This window comes from Delphinapterus leucas, chromosome 8 (genome assembly GCF_059928025.1).
Source record: "Delphinapterus leucas isolate spDelLeu-1000000601 "Yukka" chromosome 8, BTC_Dleu_Yukka2, whole genome shotgun sequence".
NCBI lineage: Eukaryota > Metazoa > Chordata > Mammalia > Artiodactyla > Monodontidae > Delphinapterus > Delphinapterus leucas.
Window position 1 is genome coordinate 65,687,852 of NC_143136.1, and position 24,962 is coordinate 65,712,813.

Here is a 24,962-nt window from a genome sequence, read left to right on the forward strand (position 1 = left end):
TTCTCACCCTTGAATAATGGGATGTAAGGGTTTGAGATGATATCACTTAAAAATTAAACCCTAAACTACTACAGTTTTATTTTTATCAGTGTTATTTTCCGTCAGTTATACTTTCACTTTGATACTGGGTAGTAAAGAAATCTTTAACAAAAGGCTTAGCAAAAACCATTTGTGAGGCCCTGTTGTCTTTTCGTTTAATTAACACTGTTCACTTATATCAACTTAAAATCTAACTCATATGCAGCTTTTTCCGCCGGGAATTGTTTGGGAGAAGACTACTTCCTGTGGAAGAGGGAGCCGTTTATTATTCATGAGCAGATGTTATATATTTATGAATTGACCATAATCTGAAAGTCACCTAAGAGTAAACAGTTTTTCTTTTCTGTGTCTTAATTAGTCAGTGTCCTGAAGGATATGTGTGTGTAAAAGCTGGTGTAAATCCTGATTATGGCTACACAAATTTTGACAGTTTTGGCTGGACCTTATTAGCCTTATTTCGGTTAATGATGCAGGATTACCCTGAAGCACTTTATCACCAGGTAAGAGCACAGAGAATCTGCACTGCACAGAAAAATGGTGCCATGCTCCTCCTTTCTGAAATAATGATCAAATATAATACACTGTATTAAATTTTTATGTGAAGAAGAATTTGAGGACAGAAGAAAAGAGGACGAGAATTACCTAATGTCAAACTGTATGTTAAAACTGAGCCCAAGTCTGTGTTCTTATGTATGGTATTGATATCTTATTTAATCTTTGAAACAATCCTACAAGGATATAAATATGTATATGCGCTTTTTTATGAAGACCCTAAGATCAGAGCATTTAGGTAATCTCCCCAAAGTTAAAACACATGTATCTGCCAGAGATCACTATACTGCTCTGTGCTCTCAGACATTTGACATTAAGTAAAGAGCATTTCTAACTACTAATTCTTTAGACAAAAAAATTGAACCTATGAGATTACCATGTATTAAGAAATTATTTGTTGAATGCCCACAATGTACTCCTTCTCTTTAATTCTCTATTTCTTCTCATTCTCCTTTAATATTCAGTCAGGCTCCAGTTGTAATAGCAGAAAGCCTGCTGTTATGAGACTTGAAATCAAAATGCTGAGAGTCCTCCTTTATAACTGATGATTTGGGTGCCATAGTGGCTCAGAAGGATATAATACGTGCTCATTAAAAGAGAGATTCAATTTTTCTTTTAAGAAAAGTTCCAGTATAGTGGAATATGCAGTGTCATTTCAGCAGCATAGTTAATATGGAAGGATGTTAGATAAAATAAGTAAATTACTTTAAATTCCAAAAGTATTTACAGTTGAAGAAGAGCACTCTTTTTAAACACACACACCATACTTTTATGATTGAATAAATTATGGTGTGTGTGTATGTGTGTTTACAGGCCATTAATAATGATAAGGATAATATAATATATTTTTGGCACAAAGATTCATAATATATTATTAAATGAAAATCAAGTAAACCAAACATGCTTGTAGTATAATTATATTTCTAGTAAAAGTACATGAAAATATTACAAGTGATTTTTTCTTTATGCAAACTATATTTTTCTAATTTTGTAAGAGTAGTTATATTGTTATTTCCCAAAATTTTGACAAGCATCAATGCCTCCTCCACAACACTGTAAACTTCTTATTTCTAAAATAATCTCATCATGTTATTCTCCTCCTAACAATCCTTCAGTGATTTCCAAATTTCTGTGAGATGAAGTTCAAAGTCCATATGCATTGTCCATAGTGCCCTTTAAAATCTAGTCTCAGCATTTGTTGCCAGATTCATTTCCCAAAAATATCCCAATATATACTCTCTGCTTTATTTGAGTCAAAAAGATTTGCTGTTTCCTAAATGACCTTTGCCTGTAATTTCTTGTTTCAGTGTGTACAAATTCAAGTTTCTTCCATCTTCAGTCTCATGCCTCAGATTTTTGCCTCCAAGCTATATTTCTTTTTTGAGCTTTTCCCCAACCTCTTCTTTTAGAGCTGGACATATTCAACATCAGAATTCCATGGTACCCTGTAATTGACTCAGGTAGTGGTTATTTTAATTGCTTGTTCAGCATTTCCTCCCACTAGGAGATACACTACCTAAGAAGAAGTATTTTGTCTTATTTTAATTTTTGTATTCTCAGCATCTAACACATAGAAATGTTTGATGAAATTTTAATAAACAAAAATATAAGTAAATATTCATGAGTTATGTTACTTTATATAATAGTGAATGTCTTGCCTTTTTTTTTACAGCTTTCAAAGTGCGTTAGCTAATTTTCTTGGTAACATTGGTCTAAAGGAAATCCTCTCATACAATCAGTGAAATGAGAAATCAGTTTGGGAGTGCCCTGGTGCTGGAGTCTTACAGGACCTTCATCATTATTGTACTCTAAATTTTTATTGACTAGTGTAGATAAGGTTTGCTTTGATTTGGACTTGGTTTTTACTCTGAGCATTGCCCTACGGAGTTAAACTGACTGTGGCTAGGGAAATTTGGTAATTATTCCCAAAGAGTACAGCTCATGTTTTAGAGGATATCATTCTCCGTTCGTTCAACAAATATTTATTTGACCCAAGTACTCTTTGATACAGCATCAGTACGGAAATGAACAAAGCAGATTGTCAATCCTCATGGAATGGAGTTATGTTTAGCAATAGTTAACGTAACGCATACTTGCCATGAGCTAAGATCTTCTCATACATTGTTTCATTTGATTTTCATAACAAATCTATGACAAAGGGGTATAATTAGCCCCTATTTCCTGCTAAAATGTAATAGAACTAGAATTTGTATACTTTTCCATTCTAATAAGATTGTATACTTTTATTCTCCATCAGCTTCATATAGGGGAAAGAGCAAAAGTTTTGAATTCAGGCATTCCCCCACAGTTGTGAGATCTTTGCCTATCTAATTTTCATCTCTTTTCTATGTGGTAAATACCACATGAATGTTTTGCCCAGAATTAATAAAATAATAACCATAAAGTATTTATTAATATACATGTCCTGCAGTGTACTCCATGATATCTATTACTAACTCCTGAATATACTGTAAATGACAGCCATTTAGTAGGAAAAATATTTAACCACATCCTAAATAGCTGAGTCGCTGGGATAATCGAGTTTATTAAAAATACCTTTAAAGAAAAACATACTATAGATTAATAAGAAATTATTTCTGACTAAATGTTAGAAGGTCGTATTAATTTGTAAACATTCTTAACTCTGTTATATCAACACAGTATTTTCTGTAAATACCTGTCTATTGATTCAAATGAATACTTAAAAATTAAAACTATTCCCATTTGTTTTCTTGAAATTTGTTCATATACTTTTAATCAATGAAGATAAATCAGTGGACTATATTTTGAATTTGTCATATCTACTTATAAATTTAAAAGTTTTCTGATATATCTTAGGTAATTATTACGAAATAAAAGCTAGTCAATGCGCAGTTTGGAAATCTACAGTTTTGTATTTTTCTATCCACAAATGACTTCATATAAGTGAATGATATGACTTTCCTTTGTGATTTGTCTAGAGGTTCATCAACAAAGCAGGTATTCCGACAGATATAGAAATATTCCTGTTCCTCACCCCTTTGAATAGAACGGATTTTGTACCTCGTTGTGATGTTTCCATAAAGTTCAGAGGAAAGTAATCTCCAAACAGCCATTCTTTGACTTTATTACACTTCGTATAGTTAAAGATTCTACTTCAAAGTAAATAATCTTTCATATTCAGACTGTCCAGCTTTCTTTATTGAAAGATGACAGTTTTTTCCTTTCAACATGTTTACTCTGTTAATGAAGACATAAAAGTCAGATGTTCAGCCTGAATTAATTAAATTACTAAATTCTTCCCTGGTTTTGTACCATATATTTTGTACCTTACATATATGTCTAAATTGAAGAGCTTTCATTTATTTCTCCAGGTACAGCCAGTACTTAAGCTGTCTTGTGATTACATTCCACTTATAACTAAATTATTTTCATAGCAAAATTTCATTTTTCATTTTAAAATAACAGATTGCAGGAAGACAAATAACGTTTCCTCTCTGTCCTGTTTTCCACCTTTCCTTAGATCCTTTATGCTTCTGGGAAGGTCTACATGATATTTTTTGTTGTGATAAGTTTTTGGTTTGCCTTTTATATGGCAAGTTTGTTCTTAGGCATACTTGCTATCTCCTGTGAAGAAGAAAAGCAGAGAGCTGCTGAAAAAGCTAAGAAGATTGAGCCGGAGCTTCAGCAGGCTTTAACGGAACTTCAAGAAGGAAATAAAGCAGCAGAGGTACAGATTTTTTAAATGCTTTTTTGGAGTCAGAGTTTATCTTCTTGGAGCATATTGTCTTCTAATAGATACTCAATATCTGTGTGTGGTACATAATAAGATCATAAGTGATTTTAATAGGAGGGCTCACTTTTGCTACATAACATTCTTTCCTGAGTGTGGTGTGGTAAGAGTGAACAACATGTTTAAGATTTTGTTTTTGCTCCAAAATGCATACTACTACTGCTGATAAACTATGGATATATTATACATTTTTTTGAACTTGACTTCTCTTAATGCAGGTATAATTTATTAATTTAAACTTGCTTCAGACAGCACATCAGAATTAGCTTTGGAAAATTTCAGTGTTCAACTCAAAAGTGACAGTGCCTTCCATAATTTAGAAATCAGAAAGTACTAAAAGCATGGATCGAAGTATAGTACTGAAGTTGTAAAAAGAGGAAAAAATTTTACTTTATTGACTTTCTAACTCGTTCAAGAGGAAATGCACTGTGCATCCTGACCTAAGGAGTTATTTTACCTGTGGAATAATTAAGTCCATGATCAGTAAAATTTAATACAGTTTTACTCTAATTTTCAATGACCTTAGTGTTGTGTTTGAATATATTTTCAGATGTTTAGCCTCATAGCAAAAGATTTTGCCCACGAATCTAAAAGTATTGACAGAAGTAACATTAAAGAAGTTGTAGAAAATTATCTTTAAAAATCTAAATTGTGCCATAAGTGTGCAGAAAAGAAGAACAGGACCTAGGAAAGCAACCAGAAGTAGCTTTCTTATATTCCACAGGACCTAGCTAGCTCACACCTCCTCTTAGGTTTAGAGAGGGATAGGTTTAGCTCAGTCTCCTAATATCCCTACCCAGAAGCTGTCAAGGTGTGCAGTGGGCAGAAGCCAAAGCAGCCTAAGGGGGACGGAACCCATGCCTCTTCTGAGGTGTTGCTCCCTTCCTCTGTGTTGTGAGAAGTCCCCCTGCCAAGAAGCTTGTTCTTTGGAGGGTGCTTGGCCCAAAGTGATCACAAGCAAGTCCAGTGCTCCCACCCCACTGGCCTAGTTACAGGACCCTCACTTGCGGGAGGGGGGCCATGCCCTGCCTTCTTTTCCATCCTTCTGGAATATTTATTTTTGCACTCTTAACACTTGCTAATAAAGATTGTCTACACGGGAAAAATACTCGAACTATATTTTCTAGTAGATGTAAAAAGGACAGATTGACGGAGCAAACAAAAGATAGAAAGGGGCTATATCCAGGATCCTCTCACATAAAAAGATAAAAAGAGCTGAGGAAAAGTAAAGGGCAAAAGATTCACTCCGGCATGTGTAGTATGACTGGCTAAGAAGTTCATTAATAGCAAAGACCCCTGCTGGGCCAAAAAGAGGAAAATGTTAACTTCCCTGTTATATAACCCTTTCGTTAAGTTGCCATCAGTAAAGAAGCTCTAGAAAAGTCATTCCACTACAAAGTGGGGTCTGAATGATATGATATAGGATCATACCAAATGACAAGTTATTGATAGATATGTGTATCTATGAGGTTTCAATGCATACAATTGAAAAATGAATCAATTACAGACCGTATGAAGAAAACATGTATAAAAAGAAGCTATCAAATATAGCCATCATATCACCCATGAGGAAGTCACAGAAGAACAAATTACAAAAGCTTTCTGTCTCTAGAAATGAGTCTGAGGTCCTCCAGATTGAATGATTGTAGTCTGAATGATATGTTGAATGTGTAATTTGTTTTGAAGTGGCATTTCAAATCTCAAGGGCCACACACAAATGCATTCAAGAGCACAATACTTCTCTTATTCCAGATGAGATGCCCTATTAGCTCTGCTTATGAAGAACTTAGATTATTCCCTAATTTCCCAATATCTCCATTCCTTTGGCTATTTGGATCACATAAAGCCTTTCTGGTTTTAATTAAAATCTTTCAATTATAAAAGATTTCTGTTCCTGGAAGAGTACTAGAACATTTTGTCATGCAAAAGTTTTCTGGGAAAATGAGAATAAAAGTTATTTTCACAAGATGTACTTTCTTTTCCTTTTTTATTTATGCATAAGAAAACACTGGACAGTGAAGAATTTAAAATGGAACATACTGAGGACCCTTTAGGTGACCGACCTGATTTAACCCTAGACAGATTCTAATTCCAATGTTGGAATTACTGGGAAATTACATATGTGTTTCATATTCTCACATTATAAGAAAACAGTAGATCATATTGGCTAAAATCAGAGTTTTGCAGTCAGATAAATATAGATTTAAGTCCATTTTAGCCACTTAATAGATGTATGATATTTGCCAAGTCTGTTAACCTTTCTAAACTTCAGCTTCTTTATCTGTAAGGTGTGTATTATAATATCTGTGTCATAGGTTGTTGTGAGATTCAAATTAAATAAACGTTTGTAAAGCACTTAGCACCACTTAGAATATACTAAGCAACTGAAAAAATGGTAATGGCTAATTATAGGAAAGACAAGAAGACAACTGCAAGAAGGTACTGTCTTCCATATGGAGAATACTTGTCAATATAAAATTCTTTAAGTCTTTGACTATGTCCCCCTTTTAGGGATAATTAAAGTAATAATAATAATAATGATAATAATAGTATATAATGTTTATTGAGTGTCAACTATGTGCCAGACACATAATTAGTGTCTTCACAAATTCTCAAATTTAATCTTTATTGAGAAGTTCCAGTTACAAAGTTTGATCTATATTTATTGGTAATTGATTTCTCAACACTGAGAAAGAGGACCCATTTTTCATCACTTTACCATCATTGTTCTGGAGAATCAACACTGAAACAATATTACTTCATCAGTTACACAGTTTGTAGGTGAAACTTTCCTATGAATTGTCAGTTATTGGCAAAACCTTAGAAAAGAATGATTTATACAACTGTAGGAATATAAATATTAAAAAAAGTTTTGCCCATCTAAACTGATATCCTTACAGTTCACCTGTATAATTAAACATTATTGACAATATTCTGTATGTTAGGCATTGTATTAAGCATTGGAGATTTTAAAATTAATAAATATAAATACAGTGTCTATCATCATGAAGCTAATGGTCTAATGGGGAGATAAACTATAAAAATAAATGGTAACTTTAGGACCACCAGACATTATGTTTCCTGATGTTATGAAATAGGAAACATAAAACACCACAATATATTCTTGCCAAAATCCACGCTAAGTCTAATATGCCTCTAGATCTAACCATCTTTTTCCAGAGACTATAGGAGAGAGAAGAATGCATTAAATTAAACTAAAAAGACATAATCTGCCAAATTAAGAATGTGGAAAATTCTACAATATAAGTGATTCAGTGTCTTTAACAAATCACACAGGCTAAATAAATTTAAAAGCATGATAATCAGTAGAACTGCAAACCAAAAAAAAATGTATATCATTTTGTATTTTGATTGGAACAAGTCAACTATAATAGAATGTTTCTGAGAAATGAAAGAAAATTGAGCATGGTCTGGGTCTTGGATAATATTAAGGAATTAATAATTTTGCTGACTGTGATAATGGTGTTGTGGTTATCTTTTTTAAAAGCTTATTCTGAAATTTTTTGATATTTGAAATTTGATTTAAAATACTTCAGGAAAAAAGTAGGGTGAGTAATACATGAAAAATGGAAAGTATAATGTCATTAATGGTTGAAGCAACCTATTGGGTACCTGGTAAGTATTATTCTCTACTAAAAAAATTAAATGAAAATATGGGAAGTGCTATAAAAGTGAGAAACTTAGTGCTTTGAAAACTTGTAATAAAGAATTTCTCTGAGTCAGAAAAGGTTTTTATTGAGGACTTGGCACTTGAACCGAGATCTGAAGAATGAGTCCGTTCTCTCTGGCGGGACGGAACAGATGAGTCAGAGGATTTAAAAGGCCAGTGGGGTTGCAGTAGAGAGAGGAAGTCTGGGTCCAAGATGAACACTTCAGGTGTTCATTGCTAAATGCCAGGAGTATGACTGGGTTCTTCCTTTTTCATATCTCCCCTCCAGAGAAAATTGAAACCAGCAGTGAGAAGAATCCTAGCCCGTTCTTCCAGTTTAATTTTAATGCTGGATTGTCTAAAATTCAGATATATATCCTTATTAGCTCTTAAACTTCCAAAAAGAAGATTTTTGAGTCATAATCCTTTCAATTTACATTGTAAACTAGGTGTATCCTTAGGAGTTGGCCAACGTATGGGCACTTATTGAGAAGTTCAATTGAGATAATTACTAGACTGATATGTGGTTTGTTCATTTTGTATCCTAAAACATATCCATAGTTCAAGCCAAATCAGTAATGAGCATTGACTGTCTCAACAATAACGTTATCACTCTCCCCGCTCCACTACTCCCCCCCATCACAGATGATGATCTTAACTGGATTGCTCTTTGTTGTAAATTCATCAAACATTGTCACCATCACTACCAGAAGCAGCTCTATGAGAAGTAATTCCTCGGCATTAAGAATATAGTGGAGGATATTGTTCACGATATGACAAAGTATCATCTTTATGAAGAAACACCTGGGAAATTCCTATCAGACTTTAATAACAAAAATTATAGTTCTGTTGGTTTTTAACTCATGGAAATTTGGAATTATATAAATGATCACATATTTTATGTAGCCTTGTAAGTCAGCAAAGAAAATACTTTCTGGAATAAGCATTGGTTTAAATAAATAAATTAGCTTCACATCCTAAGCTTTTGCTTACTTTTTCAGTTTAAAAAAAAAAAAGTGAGGCAACAGAGATCTGTAGACCTAAAGAATCTGTCATTTTCCTGATGGAACTCAGTATGTAGTACAGTTCGTTTTTACCTCCTCTAGCTCTAGTATTTAAATTAGAAGGACTTGACTCCTACTGAGTGAGATGAATATGATGATTCCCTTGATATCTACTCTGGGACTTCAGATAGACCACAGCAGAACCTGCCAGCCAGGGTGTTCTGGGTATGGGTTATCAGTGAGCCTCAACCATGAATCCCCTCAGTGTTAGGGCAGCAGCAGGCCCATGCCAGTTATCTCTATTCAAAAGCTGCCTCACCTATTTAAATTTATTTACTATTTATTTCACCTATTAGGCTCACCTATTTACCAAATTAACAAGCATACAAATATTATTATTCTTTGTGTGTGCCAAGTGTAAAAACTGTTGGAGGCTCTATGGTGCAATGTCATCTACCCATTGCCAGTTTCTTACTGTTTAAATTCAAATACAAAATTTATACATGGTCACTAGAAACATCTGGGGCCATACTTGTGATAATCATGAATGTGTAGTACTTGTAACGTCTGCATCGAAGCCGAGGAGTTTTGAGTGCCTTTCCAACGCAAGGGTTCTTTTTAACTCGGTAACCACATCAGCAAAACAGAGGGTGTCTTAAAATCGTTACTCAAGAGTCATGAGGGACAGAAAGAAGTGATTCATTTTTGGAAGTATCAAATATGTTCTAACCAAAAATATCCTTTAAAATTCATTCTATTACCTGATATTACATGAGACATGTTTCATCATCTCAACACCAAATAATTGATTTTATCAAGAAAGTTTACAAAGTCATAGTTAACACATCCTCAAGTAAAAAATGTAAGGTGTTAGAGAAATGTAAGGTGTTATTGTCCAGTAGCATGTTTGCCAACTGCATATTCCACAATAATTCTAAACTGTACACTGAATTCTTTGTCAAATATGGGTAATACCACTATCATTCTCTGATTTTCTCCTTTTATAGTTGACCTCATAATATAAAATGATTTTGTTGAGTTGCAAGTAGTACACATTCATTTTCCAAAAAATCCTAAGTCAGTTTAATAATATCTATAGTGTAAAGAGTGGCAAATTATGGAACACAGAAAGGCTTTTGGAAGTAAGAATCAGCATTTTAAAGAAGGTTATAAGCCGTCTTATAGTTATTGTCTTAGATATACAAAGGGGAGAAGCCAGTACTAGACTCATCAAATTTCTTTTTAGACCAAGACTACAGAAATAGAAATGAAGAAAAGATCATCAACTTCTATGATTACTTCTTTGGATATGTTGGATGATGCTACTATCAGACATAAAGAAGGTAAAGTAAAAAATATTTAGACACTATGGAAGGTACCATTCATATGATTCACTTTTTTAAAATTTTATTTATTTATTTATTTATTGGCTGTGTTGGTTCTTTGTTGCTGCCCGCGGGCTTTCTCTAGTTGCAGCGAGCGGGGGCTACTCTTCGTTGTGGTGCGCGAGCTTCTCATTGTGGTGGCTTCTCTTTGTTGCGGAGCATGGGCTCTAGGTGTGCAGCCTTCAGTAGTTGTGGCACAGAGGCTCAGTAGTTGTGGCACATGGGCTTAGTTGCTCTGTGGCATGTGGGATCTTCCCAGACCAGGGCTCAAACCTGTGTCTCCTGCATTGGCAGGAGGACTCTTAACCACTGCGCCACCAGGGAAGTCCCCATATGATTCACTTTTAAGGAAATCCTCCAATTTCTTCAGAATTTTAGATGATAATAACTAAAATTTAAGGAATAACATGAGACTATTAGGATAAACAATACTTTAAAATTTCATAAGCATAGTGTTTTAAACACTGGAAAAGGAACCAAAGAGTACCAAGGTATTTTCTTTGTTTAACACTGAAAACAACATGAAGTATTACCTTGTAACTAAAAATACAGTTTGGTGTATATAACATTAACCTATTAAGGTCCTTTTTATACTTGTCTCTGCTTTTTAAATATATATAACTAGTAATCATTATTATAGACAATATTGAAAGACATTATTTTGTAAAGCATGTAAATCTAAAATTATAAATATACTCTCAGTTATATTCCATATTTGTTTTTCTTGAGAGGTACTCCTATGTTTTGATTCTAATATGTAATTTGTCTCATTTTCATTTGTCTAACTTGAAAGCATGAACAAAATAGAAGAAATTTACTTTGCTCAGATTTTTATTAATACAAAATATTTCTATTTGCTAATACAAAATCAGAAGTCTAGTTTCAAACCTCCCTTTGCATGCAAAAGTCAAAAATTTCTACTAGTTAGAGCTTAAATAAACAATTAGCTAATGCATAACTTTTCTATTCTTTCATTTCAGAACTTAGAAAATCCAGGAAGAGATGCCCATTTTGTTGGTATAGATTTGCTAAAACTTTCTTGATCTGGAATTGTTCTCCTTGTTGGTTAAAGTTGAAAGAGTTTGTCCATATGATTATAATGGACCCATTTACCGATCTTTTCCTTACCATATGCATAATTCTAAATGTACATTTTTTGGCCTTAGAACACTACCCAATGAGTTTAGAAACCAACAATATTCTCAACATTGAAAACCAGGTAAGACTCTCATTGTACATTATTTTCTTTTGCAATTTCAACTTTTCTTTAGTCATCATTATCCCTGCTATTTTATTTTATAACTCCAAATTGTTGCAAATGCATTATATGAGTATGAGATGAAGTACTGTGTTCATGCTTTCTCACCTCACCTCCCCCAGCCCTGCTTTGTAAATATTCTTATCATTGAATTGATTTATGGCTAGAGTCCGTTTAAATTTAATACTTCTAGCTAGCTGCATGGCAGTCAGGTTAAGTAGAAATTATTTATTTCCTCTCCCTTCTCAAATATCCCCTCTTTTGGTATGGTAGCCCCTAGATCAAGGTAGGGCAGAGGTGAAATAACAGACACAAGCCCTTCACTGACACCTGAATTTTGAATTCTGTTACAACTGCACCTAATCTTAGACTGGAGCTTATCCTTTTGGCAAGGTAATTTTGAGATTCGCCCATCTTTTCTTTCCACATACAATACAAAAGACAAAGATTTCTATGAGTTTAAAAACAAGTCACATTCAAGCAAATATATATTGTTTCATTTCGTTTGCTTTTATTGTTGTTTAGTTGCTTGATACTAATACAAACAGCCAACTGCTACCAATTTTGAACTATACATTTACTTGATACCAAAACAGTAATTTAGTTAGTTCTGCCAGTGTAGTTTTCAAAGGACAATTTCCATGGGTTTGCTTTTTTTCTGGATCATATATACTTTTGAAAAATTTCTTTTACAGTTTTAAAAATTAAATATCTTAATATATACTCTTTAGCCCAAAGGGAACTATTCAAAATGAAAAGATTTTCACTCTCAAATATTCTTTTGTTTTCTTCCAGGATGACTTTTATTAAAGTAATTGAAGATTACACGATGTTTGACATTAGATTGTCAAACAAAACCTATGAGCCTGTACTTGTAATACAGACTCTGAAACTAATCAGATCTTGACAGAGGAAATATGAAAAAGGTGGCAGTGAAAATTTACAGTTTCTGCGTGTGAGGGTTCTGATAGAGCTACTGGAATCATATTCTCATCTCTATGTTTTGTTCTATTTAGGTGTTTATTGGAATTTTCACAGCAGAAATGATTTTTAAAATAATTGCCATGCATCCATATGGGTATTTCCAAGTAGGCTGGAACATTTATGATAGCCTAATTGTGTTCCATGGTTTAGTAGAACTTTATGTAACACATTGTCATGGACTGGCTGTTTTTCGATCATTCAGGGTGGTAAGTAGAATCCAAGACCTAAATTTTATTTTATAAAAATTCATCTCAGTTTCCTCAGACATGAAGTGGGAAGAATAGTAATACCTATCCTTTTGGTATACTGGAGGTAGTAAATGAACTAATTCATATGTAACAAGCTTAGAAAGTAACCCAGAAAAGAGTAAGTAGTCTCCAATGCTGTTGTTTGGCTCAGGCATTAAAGGAAATATACCATATATACAGCAAATTTGAGATACAGTTTCAGAAAGCAGGGTCAGGAATACTGGGTCAGTTTTGAGAAGCAGGATAATAAAGAGTCCCAGAAGCTGAATGCCAGTGTGTAACTAAAGAATCAGGTGAGTATTTCTAAATGTAGGGTAGAAAACTTTGTAAAAGAAGAACGGTCAGGCCAATAAAATGTTATTAGAAAATTATCAAGTCAGAATCACTATATGCCTGCAATGTAGGTGGTAGTAAAAGCATCAGAAAACTAGGCAAAGAAATAATGTTATTAGAATGATATTTATAGAAATGTTGGACATTTGATAAATAATATATTGTCTCATTCTTGGTAACAAGTTGAAGGAATGTAGCAGATATCAAGAACAATTAAGTAGATATGATCTTATCCAAATAATTCTTCAGAATCCTATCTTAAATCTTTATCCATAGGCTTGTCTAATGAGTAAGAGAAAAATATAAAAGCTGTATTTATCAATTTTATGGATGAAACAAGACTGGGAAATACAGACAATGTAATAAAAGGTAGTATCAAAATATCTGAAAGACTAGTAATGGACTGAATCTAAGATGATTACGTTTATTTATTTATTTTTTTGGCTGTGTTGGGTCTTCGTTTCTGTGCGAGGGCTTTCTCTAGTTGCGGCAAGCAGGGACCACTCTTCATCACGGTGCGTGGGCCTTTCTCTATAGCGGCCTCTCTAGTTGCGGAGCACAAGCTCCAGACGCGCAGGCTCAGTAGTTGTGGCTCACGGGCCTAATTGCTCCGCGGCATGTGGGATCTTCTCAGACCAGGGCTCGAACCCGTGTCCCCTGCATTGGCAGGCAGATTCTCAACCACTGCGCCACCAGGGAAGCCCTAAGATGATTACGTTTTACATGGATAAATGTTAAGTCCTACCCCTGAGTCCAGAAAGCCAACTATATACCAGAAAAAGTTGAGGAAGGTATAGCACATATAAAAATAATATATGGATTTTAGATGACCCAAATATTAAGGTGATTTTGTGCCATATAAATAAAAATTTTTTAAGCTGGTGAAAAGAAGTGAAATATTCAGACTAAACCTAGCATGTTATGTTTGGTCTTCCATGTTATTTTTAAAGGCAAATACACAATAGAACTGTCAATGGAATTCACTGGAAACTGAAGACTTTTCCAGCATCATCTATATGTCAAAATGTGGGAAAATATTCAATACACTGTGAAAAACAAAACAAAGAATGGATACTTGCTTTACCAGATATTAAAACATAAAACTAGAATAATTATAATAGTATAATATTGAATGGGAATTGACAGATCAATAGAAGAAAATATACATGGATTTACAGTAATAAACTATAGAATATGTAAGATGTATTAAGAATTATACATAAACTGAATTTTCAGTGCTTAGTATTAATAATGCTCAAAACTGAATATTACATTAAAGACTACATATGTATATGTGTATAATGCTGATAAAAAATTTTAATGTACATCGTAATGAATAGTGACCAGATTTTTTGTTGTTTTTTTCTTATTCTGGGTTTTACATTGCTCTATCAGTTGCGAATTTTCAAATTGGGGAAATATTGGCCAACTTTCAAGATTTTGCTGCTGACTCTTGGTAACTCAATGATGGCCCTGAAAGACTTGGTCCTGCTGTTGTTCACATTCATATTCTTTTCTGCTGTGCTTGGCCTGAAGCTGTTTGGTTCAAATTACAAAATATACGCCTGCAACATAGATGAAGACTGTCAACTTCCACGCTGGCACATGCATGACTTCCTCCACTCCTTCCTGAATGTATTCCGGATTCTCTGTGGAGAGTGGATAGAAACTTTATGGGATTGCTTTAAGGTAGCAGGCCAATTCAGTTGTATTCCGTTTTACATGATGGTGATTTTAGTTGGAAACTTATTGGTAAGTAATCCATGCTTTAAAATTTTCCTTGAAAAACTGATGTATTGTAGTCTGTCATTTTCACAATGTGGACTTATGGAAGCCAGTGGTCTATAACTGTGCTGTCTGATATGGTGGCCTCTAGCCACATGTGGCCATTGATCAGTTAAAATATGAGTGGTCCACTTTGAGATGTGTCATAAGTGTAAAATACCCACTGAATTTGAAGTCTTACCTCCCAAAAAAGAATGTAAATGATTTCATTAATATTTTTTATATCGAATGTATTTTAATTATAATATTTTGATACATTTAGTTGAATAAAATATATTAGTAAAATTAATTTCACCTGTTTTTGTTTACACTTTTAGTGTGCCTACTGGAAAATTGCATATGTGATATGCATCATATCTCCATTGGATAGCACTGGTTATAACCTGCTACTCAAAGTAGCTTTGGCTTTATGGGAGATAGTTATTAATGAAGACTCTCAGATTCCATCCCAGACCTGTGGAATCAGAATCTATATTTTAACAATATCCCCAAGTGATCTGTATGCACATTAAATTTTAAGAAGCACTTAAATGTAGCACTGGTTGTCAAATTTGACTGCATGTTGGAATTACCAGGGGAACTAATAAAAATAAACTAATGTCTTGGATTCATTCCCAGAGATTCTGATTTTATTGGTATGTGGACATAACCTGGTCATCACGATTTTTTTTAAAATCCTTATTTGATTAAATTGTGCAGCAAAGTTGGAAAACCACTGATCTATAAAACTGTTATGCATTAACTAAGAGGAAATACTTTCACTTTTAAATTTCCAGTAATTGTAGTGATATTACCTTTTACTTCTTCAAGAAAAAAATGGCTTATAAGACAAAATTGTTCTTACAGGAAAAAAAAGAGATTCAATATTTACTTTTTATTCCTAAGTCATAGAGGTCAAGCACATCTCCCAAAAGGTGGGGAAAAAAATCACAGGTTAGACTCCATTGTATCAGCACATTTCCTCATTGCTTCTGTTTACCCTGGGCATACTCCTGTCATATGCACACATTGACATTATGTTTAATTGTTCATGTACTTGTCTATCTTCCTTATTAAACTGTAGGCTCCATGAAGGAAGGGATCATGAGTCCTCCTATTAATCTTTTAGGAGACTAGGCTATTTTTAATTCAGAGCGCACTTAAACAAAGCAGTAGCATTTTACAGTGTTATAAAGTTCTTTCTTTAGATCACAGTTCCAGAGCATTTTGAACTTGATTTTCAGCCTTTTAACGCTCTTATTGTATATGTATATATGCATATATATATATATATATATATATATATGGGGGGAAGTGTGTGTGTGTCTAAGATATAAGAAATCTTACATTGTAAGCTCTTAAATATACAGTTGCTGGAGCATAATTTTTCCTTCTCCAAATCCTGACACAAAAATCTATTCTCTCATTCATTCCATACTTAATTAATTTTTCAACAAATATTTTTATCATGTACTTTGTGCCTAGCATTGTGCTGGTTGTCTATTTAAGAGAAAACATGGTTTCTACTCATATGAAGCTTATAGTCATGAAATTCTTACTAAACACCCTTTTCATTTTTCTCACTGTGGACAATACTTAACCAAACAAAGGAAAAAGAAACAACCAACTACCTTAAATTATACTTGGTCTTTCCCTTTGTCCCTTGAGAATGATAGAGATGCTAATAGTCTAGTTCCTACAAGGGCCATGGAGCTCCTGCCCAGATTATCTGTAAGTAAGCCTTAATATCAAAGTGGGACACTAGTGGGAGAAAATCAAACTATTCTGGGGATATTGGCATTCAATTACTGTCTTTTCAGTTTTTTTTTCCATTGAGATTCTGTAATTGTAGGTTATAGAAAATATATGTTAGTTGTTCAGATGATCTTACCTGCAAGAAATTTCCAATGCTGAGCCATCCTATACCCTCTGTTTTATTGCTACACCAAAACTGTGGTTACGATTAAGATGATTTATTTGATGACTTTATTAACTGCAAAAATATTTTGATTTTTCCATGAGTGAGTCTCATTTGAGCTTTCTCTATTCCCAAGTGTTAAAAAATATCTGGGTATTGAGAAGTAAAAGTAATTCATTAGAAATGAACACGATTTGGTGGGTACTTCATAATATTTTAGGTGTATATGTGCATGAGAAACAGTAATTATCAGAGTGCTTGAGAATTCACCTCTTCACATAGATCCAAAATTCTGAAAGGTATTTTAACAAATGAATGCTGCGGATCTTCATATACTTAGCTATTTTATTTTATGTACACATAAATTTTCAGTATAAGTATTTTTAAAAGTAGATCTTAATATATGAAGAAATCAGAAATACAAGCAGGAAAATGTTATGTAAGTTATATACATATTATTACACATAATGTGTAACATTTGAAACTTTCCCTTTAAAAATAATAGGTAAAGCATAAAATAAATTAAGTCTTCAAAAACTCAAATATCTGAAGAGAGGAGAGAAAACTGCCAGAATAGGCAAAATGCTCAAATTACTACTTTAAGTCTAAGAGAATAATCAATATAAATCTCCAACACTAGAATCTAAAATTATAATCTATACCCTACAACAACAAACAAAATAAAAATCTGATTCTCTGGAAAATGTACATGCCTTGATCTTATTTCTCAGTGATAGTAAAGGTCGAAATACACACTATCCTCGAATTCAAAATAACTTGCAAATATTAGGAATGATTCTTCCATCACTCATCTCTTTCTTATTTGACCAAATTTATTATCACAGAGAATCAATTAACCTACCCAATCCCTGTGCTTGCACCTCACAAGGAAAGTTAGATGTGGGCTTCAGAACCAGGGATAGCTCTCTCCCCATGAGATTCCTCATGGGTTTGCAGACCCATGAAGATGTCATTACACATCTTCCTGGGTTAGGGCTAAAGTGAAGTCAGCCACCTGGAGTAGCAATTCATTTTCTCACTTTGGGAGGGTTAGCCTGGCTTAGTGAGAAAAACAAACTTTGGAATAAGACAGACCTATGTTCAACCTGTGTGATCTTTGATACTTAGCATCTGTAAGCTTTGTGGTTTTCATCTGTAAAAGAGAAAAAATGATATTTCATAGAATATTGTGACCTTGAGATGAGTTCTGGCTATACAAGCCACTAACACAGCACCTGGCCCACTGTAGATGAGCAAAAACTGAATAGCCTAAATAGCATTGTAGTGTGTATGCTGTTTTCAAATCTCAGGTCCGCTTTTTTAAAAGATTATTTTGTCGTTGTTGTTTGAAAGGAAACAAAAAAATGAGATGCATTTAACCTCATTGACTTCCTCATTCAGATACTTTACCTGTTTCTGGCATTGGTCAGCTCATTTAGTTCACACAAGGCTGCAACAACTGAAGAGAATGATGAAGCAAAAAATCTCCAGCGTGCAATGGCGAGGATTAAAAAAGGAATAAATTATGTGCTTTCTAAAATATTATGCAAAAACCAAAATGTTCCAGAGGAAACAATGGACAATGCAAGTAATATATATGTTAAAGAGAATATTTCTGACCATACTCTCTCTGAATTGAGCAACACCCAAGATTTCCTCAAGGATAAGGAAAAAAGCAGTGGCACAGAGAAAAACACAATGACCGAAAATGGGAGTCAGTCACTTATCCCCAGTCCCAGTGTCTCAGAAACTGTACCGATTGCGTCAGAAGAATCTGATATAGAAAATCTGAATAAGGAGATTCAGAGCAAGTCAGGTGATGGAAGCAGCAAAGAAGTAAGTTGTTTTAATATCATGATTTCTTATTGTTGATTGATGGCATTGTTGATAAGGAAGTGAAGCAGTGCTGAAGTTCCCGAGTTAGATTACCCATTCAATCCTAGCTATAGCATTCCTTGCTCCTGATTTTCTGCTACTGATCAAGTTTCTTAAACTTTCTAAGCTTCAGTTTCCTCGTCTGTAAATGAGGATAAACTTGTATCTATTTCTTAGAGGAGATAGAAAAGAAAGATTGAGAAAAATAGTTCAATAGTGCATAGAATAATGCCCATATATAGTAAACACTTAGTAAACATCAGATAATATAATTATAATAGTCTGTCCATTAATAAGCAAGCAGCATGGGGTGATGAAAAGCATATTGAAGAAAACTACATTTAAAAAATCTATGTGTGTTATTGGAGAAATCACCAAACTCTCCTGGACTTTATCATGTTTAAAATATAAGATGGGACTAGAAGAGTGCTAAGTTACTTTCTTGCTTGCTAAAATTTTAAGATTCTTGTCAGTTCATTTCTGCAACGTATTATAGCATATATAATTGAGTTGGACTAAAAGAACAAAGGAAAAAACCAGCAGTTTGAATTGTGAACATTTTGCAACTTTATAAACACAGGGTGGTGGGGGAGAAGGGTCATATTCAAAGAAGGGCAGATACTGCTGTTCACTTAGCTTTTAAAATGTATACCCTATGGGATACAGTCTTACTGTCTTCATTTGCAAGCAGCATAATGTGTTAGTAGGAGCTATCATTTAATTCAAAGCTACATCTATAGAGATCACATCTGCACTGTGAGCCACTTGCATTGGACCTCACTAGAGAATCGTTTTAGTTCATTCACTGGCATGGGGAAGGGCAGAGAATATCTTTTTCCAGGTCCCCATAGTCTCTGACACCATCTTATCTTCTAGACCTCTTCTGGCTTGGCAACTGCTCTCTGCAATAACTTATCAAATTGGCCTTCTAAAAGGAATTAAGTTTCAATTATTCAAAGTCCTTCTAGTTTCTAGTGCAGGCATCTTTGTTTCCGAGAATCATTTTCACTCCTTGTCACACCCCATATTCTCAGGTTCATTTTCCTTTAATTAATACCATTATTAGAAAATGAAAAGTATTCTTCTCCAGCACACTTCTATATCTTCACTTAAATATTTATGAATATTTATAGAGTGCTAGCTGATTTTATTTAAATTATAACAACACTATAAGGCATGTACTACCATCCATTTCTCAGTAAAATTACTATTTATCATAGCACATCATGTGGAAATGGGAAACTTCTTGCCAATCTCATTAGAAAGTTGGAGATACGAAAATACATAGGAAAGATGGAAATTAATATAACTGTAAATGTTGAAGTTTCAGAAGTTGTCATTTAAGCTGCATAATTATTTGGTCTTGTTGATTGTTAACTACTCAAACTAGATTTATTCGTTTATATATTTATAACACTTTCCAGATTATGTAGCCCAAGAGTGCTTAGGATGTTGATATACCAAAAGCCAAAGATGAAATATAAAATTACATGTGATCTGATAATTCAGAGATTCATACTCTCTTTGGTATTTAAACTTTCATATTTTATTACAAATATACAACTATATAAATTTCATAAAAGCATAAAATTTAAATCAGATTTTGAAACTTGTTTTTTCATAATGTAGCAATATATATTGGCCATTAAATAATCTTCTACTAAAATGATTTATAATTTTGAATCTTAATTGATTTATTTATAAATTTAGAATAAAAGTGCTCACACAGTTTTGGGAAAATGTCATCAAACAATTTATGTGCAAGGGTTTTCCAAACTCTAATAAAGCATTTAAATATAAAATGTATAATTTTCAATCATTGAATGCTCAAACATGATATAATATTAATTTATTTATTGTCTACTCCCAAATCAGTGCATTGCTATACCCTTATTTTATCAATAATAAAGAGAATACAAAGGGAAATGAAATAATTTTTCAAAAGATTTGCTTATTTAAGAGTAATATCCTGCTGTATATTTTATTTTTTTAATTGAGCACCATGATGTCTTACAATTGACCGTATATGGTTTAAAGGAAACAAAACTTCTAATTTTATTTCCTTGATGCTTACTGTGCAAAAGACAAAGAGGTAGAACAAAATATTTATAATTTTCTTTTTTGTATACTCTACCTAGATCTTTCCTTTCAGAAATTTGAGATAGCCTGCACATCTTTTAGGAGAACAGTGTTATTAACTATATGTTAATTTTAATCTAAAAATCATTTTATCTTAAGTTAATTTTTTAAATATTTTTTTAAAACTTCAATTCCCAGAGATATGTATGCATTTTAATATCAATTATGAAATTGGCCTGAAGTCTTTTACGCCTGACAGTAGTCTTTCTGTACATAATTTTTCTTTTTTCTGAAAATAAAATAAACTTTAACTACAGTGAGTAAATGAAACTTTAATCACAACTTTCTTGGTGGGATTTTACTTTTCAGAAGGTAAAGCAATCTAGCTCATCTGAATGCAGTACGGTTGATATTGCTATCTCTGAAGAAGAAGAAATGGTCTATGAACGTGGAAAGCCAAAGCGTCTTAAAAACGGTAAGAAAAAAATTAATTCCTTTGAAAATTGTATTGAAATTAGACTAAATTTCTCTTAACCTAAATAATACTATTGAATATACTTTTAATTTTAAAGAGTTTATTAATCTGACTAAGGAATACACACACATGAACATGTTTGTGTGCATGCACATGTACACATGCCCATATGAATCCTGATAGAAACTTATAATAAATATCTAAGAAAAAGTCAGTATTTGGAAAAGAGAGGAAGGGCCTACTTCCTAGGGAGTCTAATGAAGTAGTTAAGAGTGTTGGTTCTGAAATCAGACAGCCTGAGTTCGTATGCCAGCCCACCATTTACTAGCTTTTACTTACCCTCTCTCTGGCTCATTTCCTAACATGTAAAATGAGAATAATAATAAGACTTCATGGGATTATTAAAAAGATTAAATTAGTGTACGTGTGTATGTTTTTATAACTCGTGGAATGGGGTCAATATTTAAAATACTCATAGGAAAACAAATCACGTGATGGTCATGTATTTTTATATACCACATGAATATTAAGAAATGTATGGGGCTTCTGTCAGTTGACCGACTCACTAGATATGTAGCATGCAACCCTCAATGACTTATAATTCAAATTAGTTTCCTAACAAGATTAACAAATAACTGTAGGTTCTGAACATTTGAAATCACTGGACGTCATCAAAATGGTAATTGCTAAATGTTCAAATTCCTATATTCAAAAATAAGAATACGCTCTCGGTAGCTTGAGTTATAGCACTTGTATCATACAAGACCAGGGAGGAAGCGTTTTCTATATTTTTCCGACCAAAGATGTATAAATTGACTCTAGGTAAAATTCTATAAAATTCTAAAATGTGTTGACTTTAAACTCCACCCACCTCCATTCTTCATTCTCTTACCTATTAATCATACCCTTCTCAAGCCTCATGTTTTCCTTATGCTAACTCTCTTGACGAGAAGGTAAAATTCAACCTCATACACAAGTACCCTACCCACAAATTACTCCATAATCCAAGCTTAGCTCCTTAAATAGTCTCAATCAAAATTTCCATAACCATGCCACCTAAGAGCTGGTATCAATTTAACTTACTTAACTGATATTATATCTCTTACCATGTCATAAATATTTGTATATTTAAATGGAAATGCTTGTTATGCCATGTGAATCTTCAGAGAATGACTTTACAGGCATTATACAAAAATGTAGTCATCAGAAGATGGTGTGTGTGTGTCTTGTGTGTATGTGTGTGTGTGTTTTGTAGGAGTGGGGGTGAGTTCTATTCTCAGACTCTGTCCAGCAGGGTAAGAGGATGTTCTAAGTCATCTCTTCCTTTCACAATTTCTTTCCTCCTACTGTTACCAAACTCACAAGCTAAGTTTTTTCTTTTTTTCCTCAGTGATTGCAGTGGTCACTACAATAGAGGTAAAAATCAAATATTTATGTCAGAAACCACCTATATTAGACTCTGTAAATAAATACTTGCCAAAACATTTGGAATGTTTACTTTTTCATGAGTTTTCTAGATTTCTGTTCTTAATAGTTTCATTCTTGACAGGTTATGGACGAAGATCTTCATCTGCTCAAATCAGTAGAGACTCCAGGAAAAGAAAAATTTGGCAGAACATAGGGAAAACTTGCTGCAAGATAGTAGAAAACAGTTGTTTTAAGTGTTTCATTGGCCTTGCCACTCTGCTCAGCACAGGTGCTCTGGTAAGTGAGAGTTCATATTTTTATGGAAAAAAAATGCATCATGAGTCTACATTCATGAAGTCACCATGCCAAATCATTTTTCCCCAGAATACTTATTATAGCACAAAATTTCATATTCTAGGATTTTAGTTTTGGAAGACATACATTACAGTTTCTCAGAGAGTCTGTATATGCCTCATTCAATATTAAATAAATAATATAATTTCAAAATATATGAATGATAGCAGGAAAAATGAATGTTAATAAATACCCAATCTTTCTTATTTTAATAAAGTTTAATAAAATGCACATATTATGCTAGTACTTTGTTACCCGTTCCATTGGAAAGAGAAATATTGCATTTACTTTTTTGTAAAATTAATTAATTAATTTTTGGCTGCGTTGGGTCTTCGTTGCTGCACGTGGGCTTTCTCTCTAGTTGCGGCGAGCAGGGGTTACTCTTCATTGCAAAGCATGGGCTTCTCATTGCGGTGGCTTCTCTTTGTTGCGGGCTCTAGGCGCATGGGCTCAGGAGTTGTGTCTCGAGGGCTCTAGAGCACAGGCTCAGCAGTTGTGACGCATGGGCTCAGTCGCTCCGCGGCAAGTGGGATCTTCCTGGACCAGGGCCCGAACCCGTGTCTCCTGCATTGGCAGGAGGATTCTTAACCACTGTGCCACCAGGGAAGTCCCTGCACATACTTTTAAGAACCTTTGAACTGCAAATATATTTACCCATTGACCCAAGAATCTTAATTCAGGGAAATTATTTTAAAATCTTCACACATATTAAATGCATTTACAAGGCTATGCACTGAAGAATTTTTTGTAATAGCAAAAGATTGAAAAACAAAAAGAAACCATATTAGGTGACTGTTTAAATATGCTATGGTACAGTCATCCAATGGGATACTGTGCAGTTACCTAGAAAATACAAGAGCTGTCTGCATGCTGATATTGCAATTCCCCAAGATATGGTAATAAGTGAAAAAAAGAAAGGATAAAGTGTACAGCATGCTACATTTTATGTAAGAAAGGGAGAAAAATAAAACGCATATTGATATTTGCTTGTGTTTGATTAAAGAAGATCAAAGAATGATACACAAGAAATAGTTAATCATGAGATGCACAAAACAGAGAAGATGGAGTCATGGTTGGGAACCAGACTTTGTACTGCAAATATTTTTAAAGTAAACTTTATACTGACATTTAGCACACATACTGAAAAGCATGAAAATCTTAAGTGTATAGCATAAAAGATTTTCACCAAGTGTATGTACCTATGTAACCATCACTTGGCTTGAGAAATAGAATGCTACCAGGGCTCCAGAACCATACTCTGACCCTAACAGTTACTTCTTCATTCCATGTGGATAGCCAGTATGTGGACTTCAACTGCCACAGATTGGTTTTGCCTATTTTTTAATGTTTTAATTGAAATAGAGACTTCTGTATATCTTTTTATATTATTTCACATTATATACCTATTCAGTAAGTAAATACATGTAATGAATAAAGTCCTTTAAAATAACTTTGGATAATATTTATAATCTGCTTTTATAAACACTTTTACTCCATAATTCGTTCAATTGAGTCAGCAATTCTCTTATTTTATATTTACTTTTATTTAATAGGTTTTTAAGAGTCACACCATTATTTACCAAAGATTATTTTCATCCTTGTTTAATCTTTGACCTCAAATACACTTTGAAACAAGTCTGCCTGAGGTTATTGATATTTTATTGCCTTTTTTACAGTGATAAAAAATACTATGAAATTGCTTTGAATGACATTATCAGAATTTGCTTCCTTCACAGTAAAATTGAGGTTGATCTATTAAAACCAAGAAACTTTAGAAAAACATTATAATTTTATCTCATATTCATGTGTTTCCAATGGTTGATCTGACAAGCTCTGTGACTTTTT

At 33.4% G+C, this 24,962-nt stretch overlaps 1 protein-coding gene across 1 annotated transcript in view; it reads left to right on the top strand.

Annotated features, from left to right (window-relative positions):
* SCN7A (sodium voltage-gated channel alpha subunit 7) overlaps positions 1-24,962 on the top strand; it is a 60,523-nt gene that overhangs the window by 14,010 nt on the left and 21,551 nt on the right. The window contains 9 exon segments of the mRNA XM_022569945.2: positions 398-539; positions 4,094-4,300; positions 10,284-10,380; positions 11,403-11,641; positions 12,697-12,870; positions 14,641-14,997; positions 18,329-18,763; positions 21,251-21,356; positions 22,906-23,060. Of these exon segments, the coding sequence (XP_022425653.2) occupies positions 398-539; positions 4,094-4,300; positions 10,284-10,380; positions 11,403-11,641; positions 12,697-12,870; positions 14,641-14,997; positions 18,329-18,763; positions 21,251-21,356; positions 22,906-23,060 (1,912 nt within the window).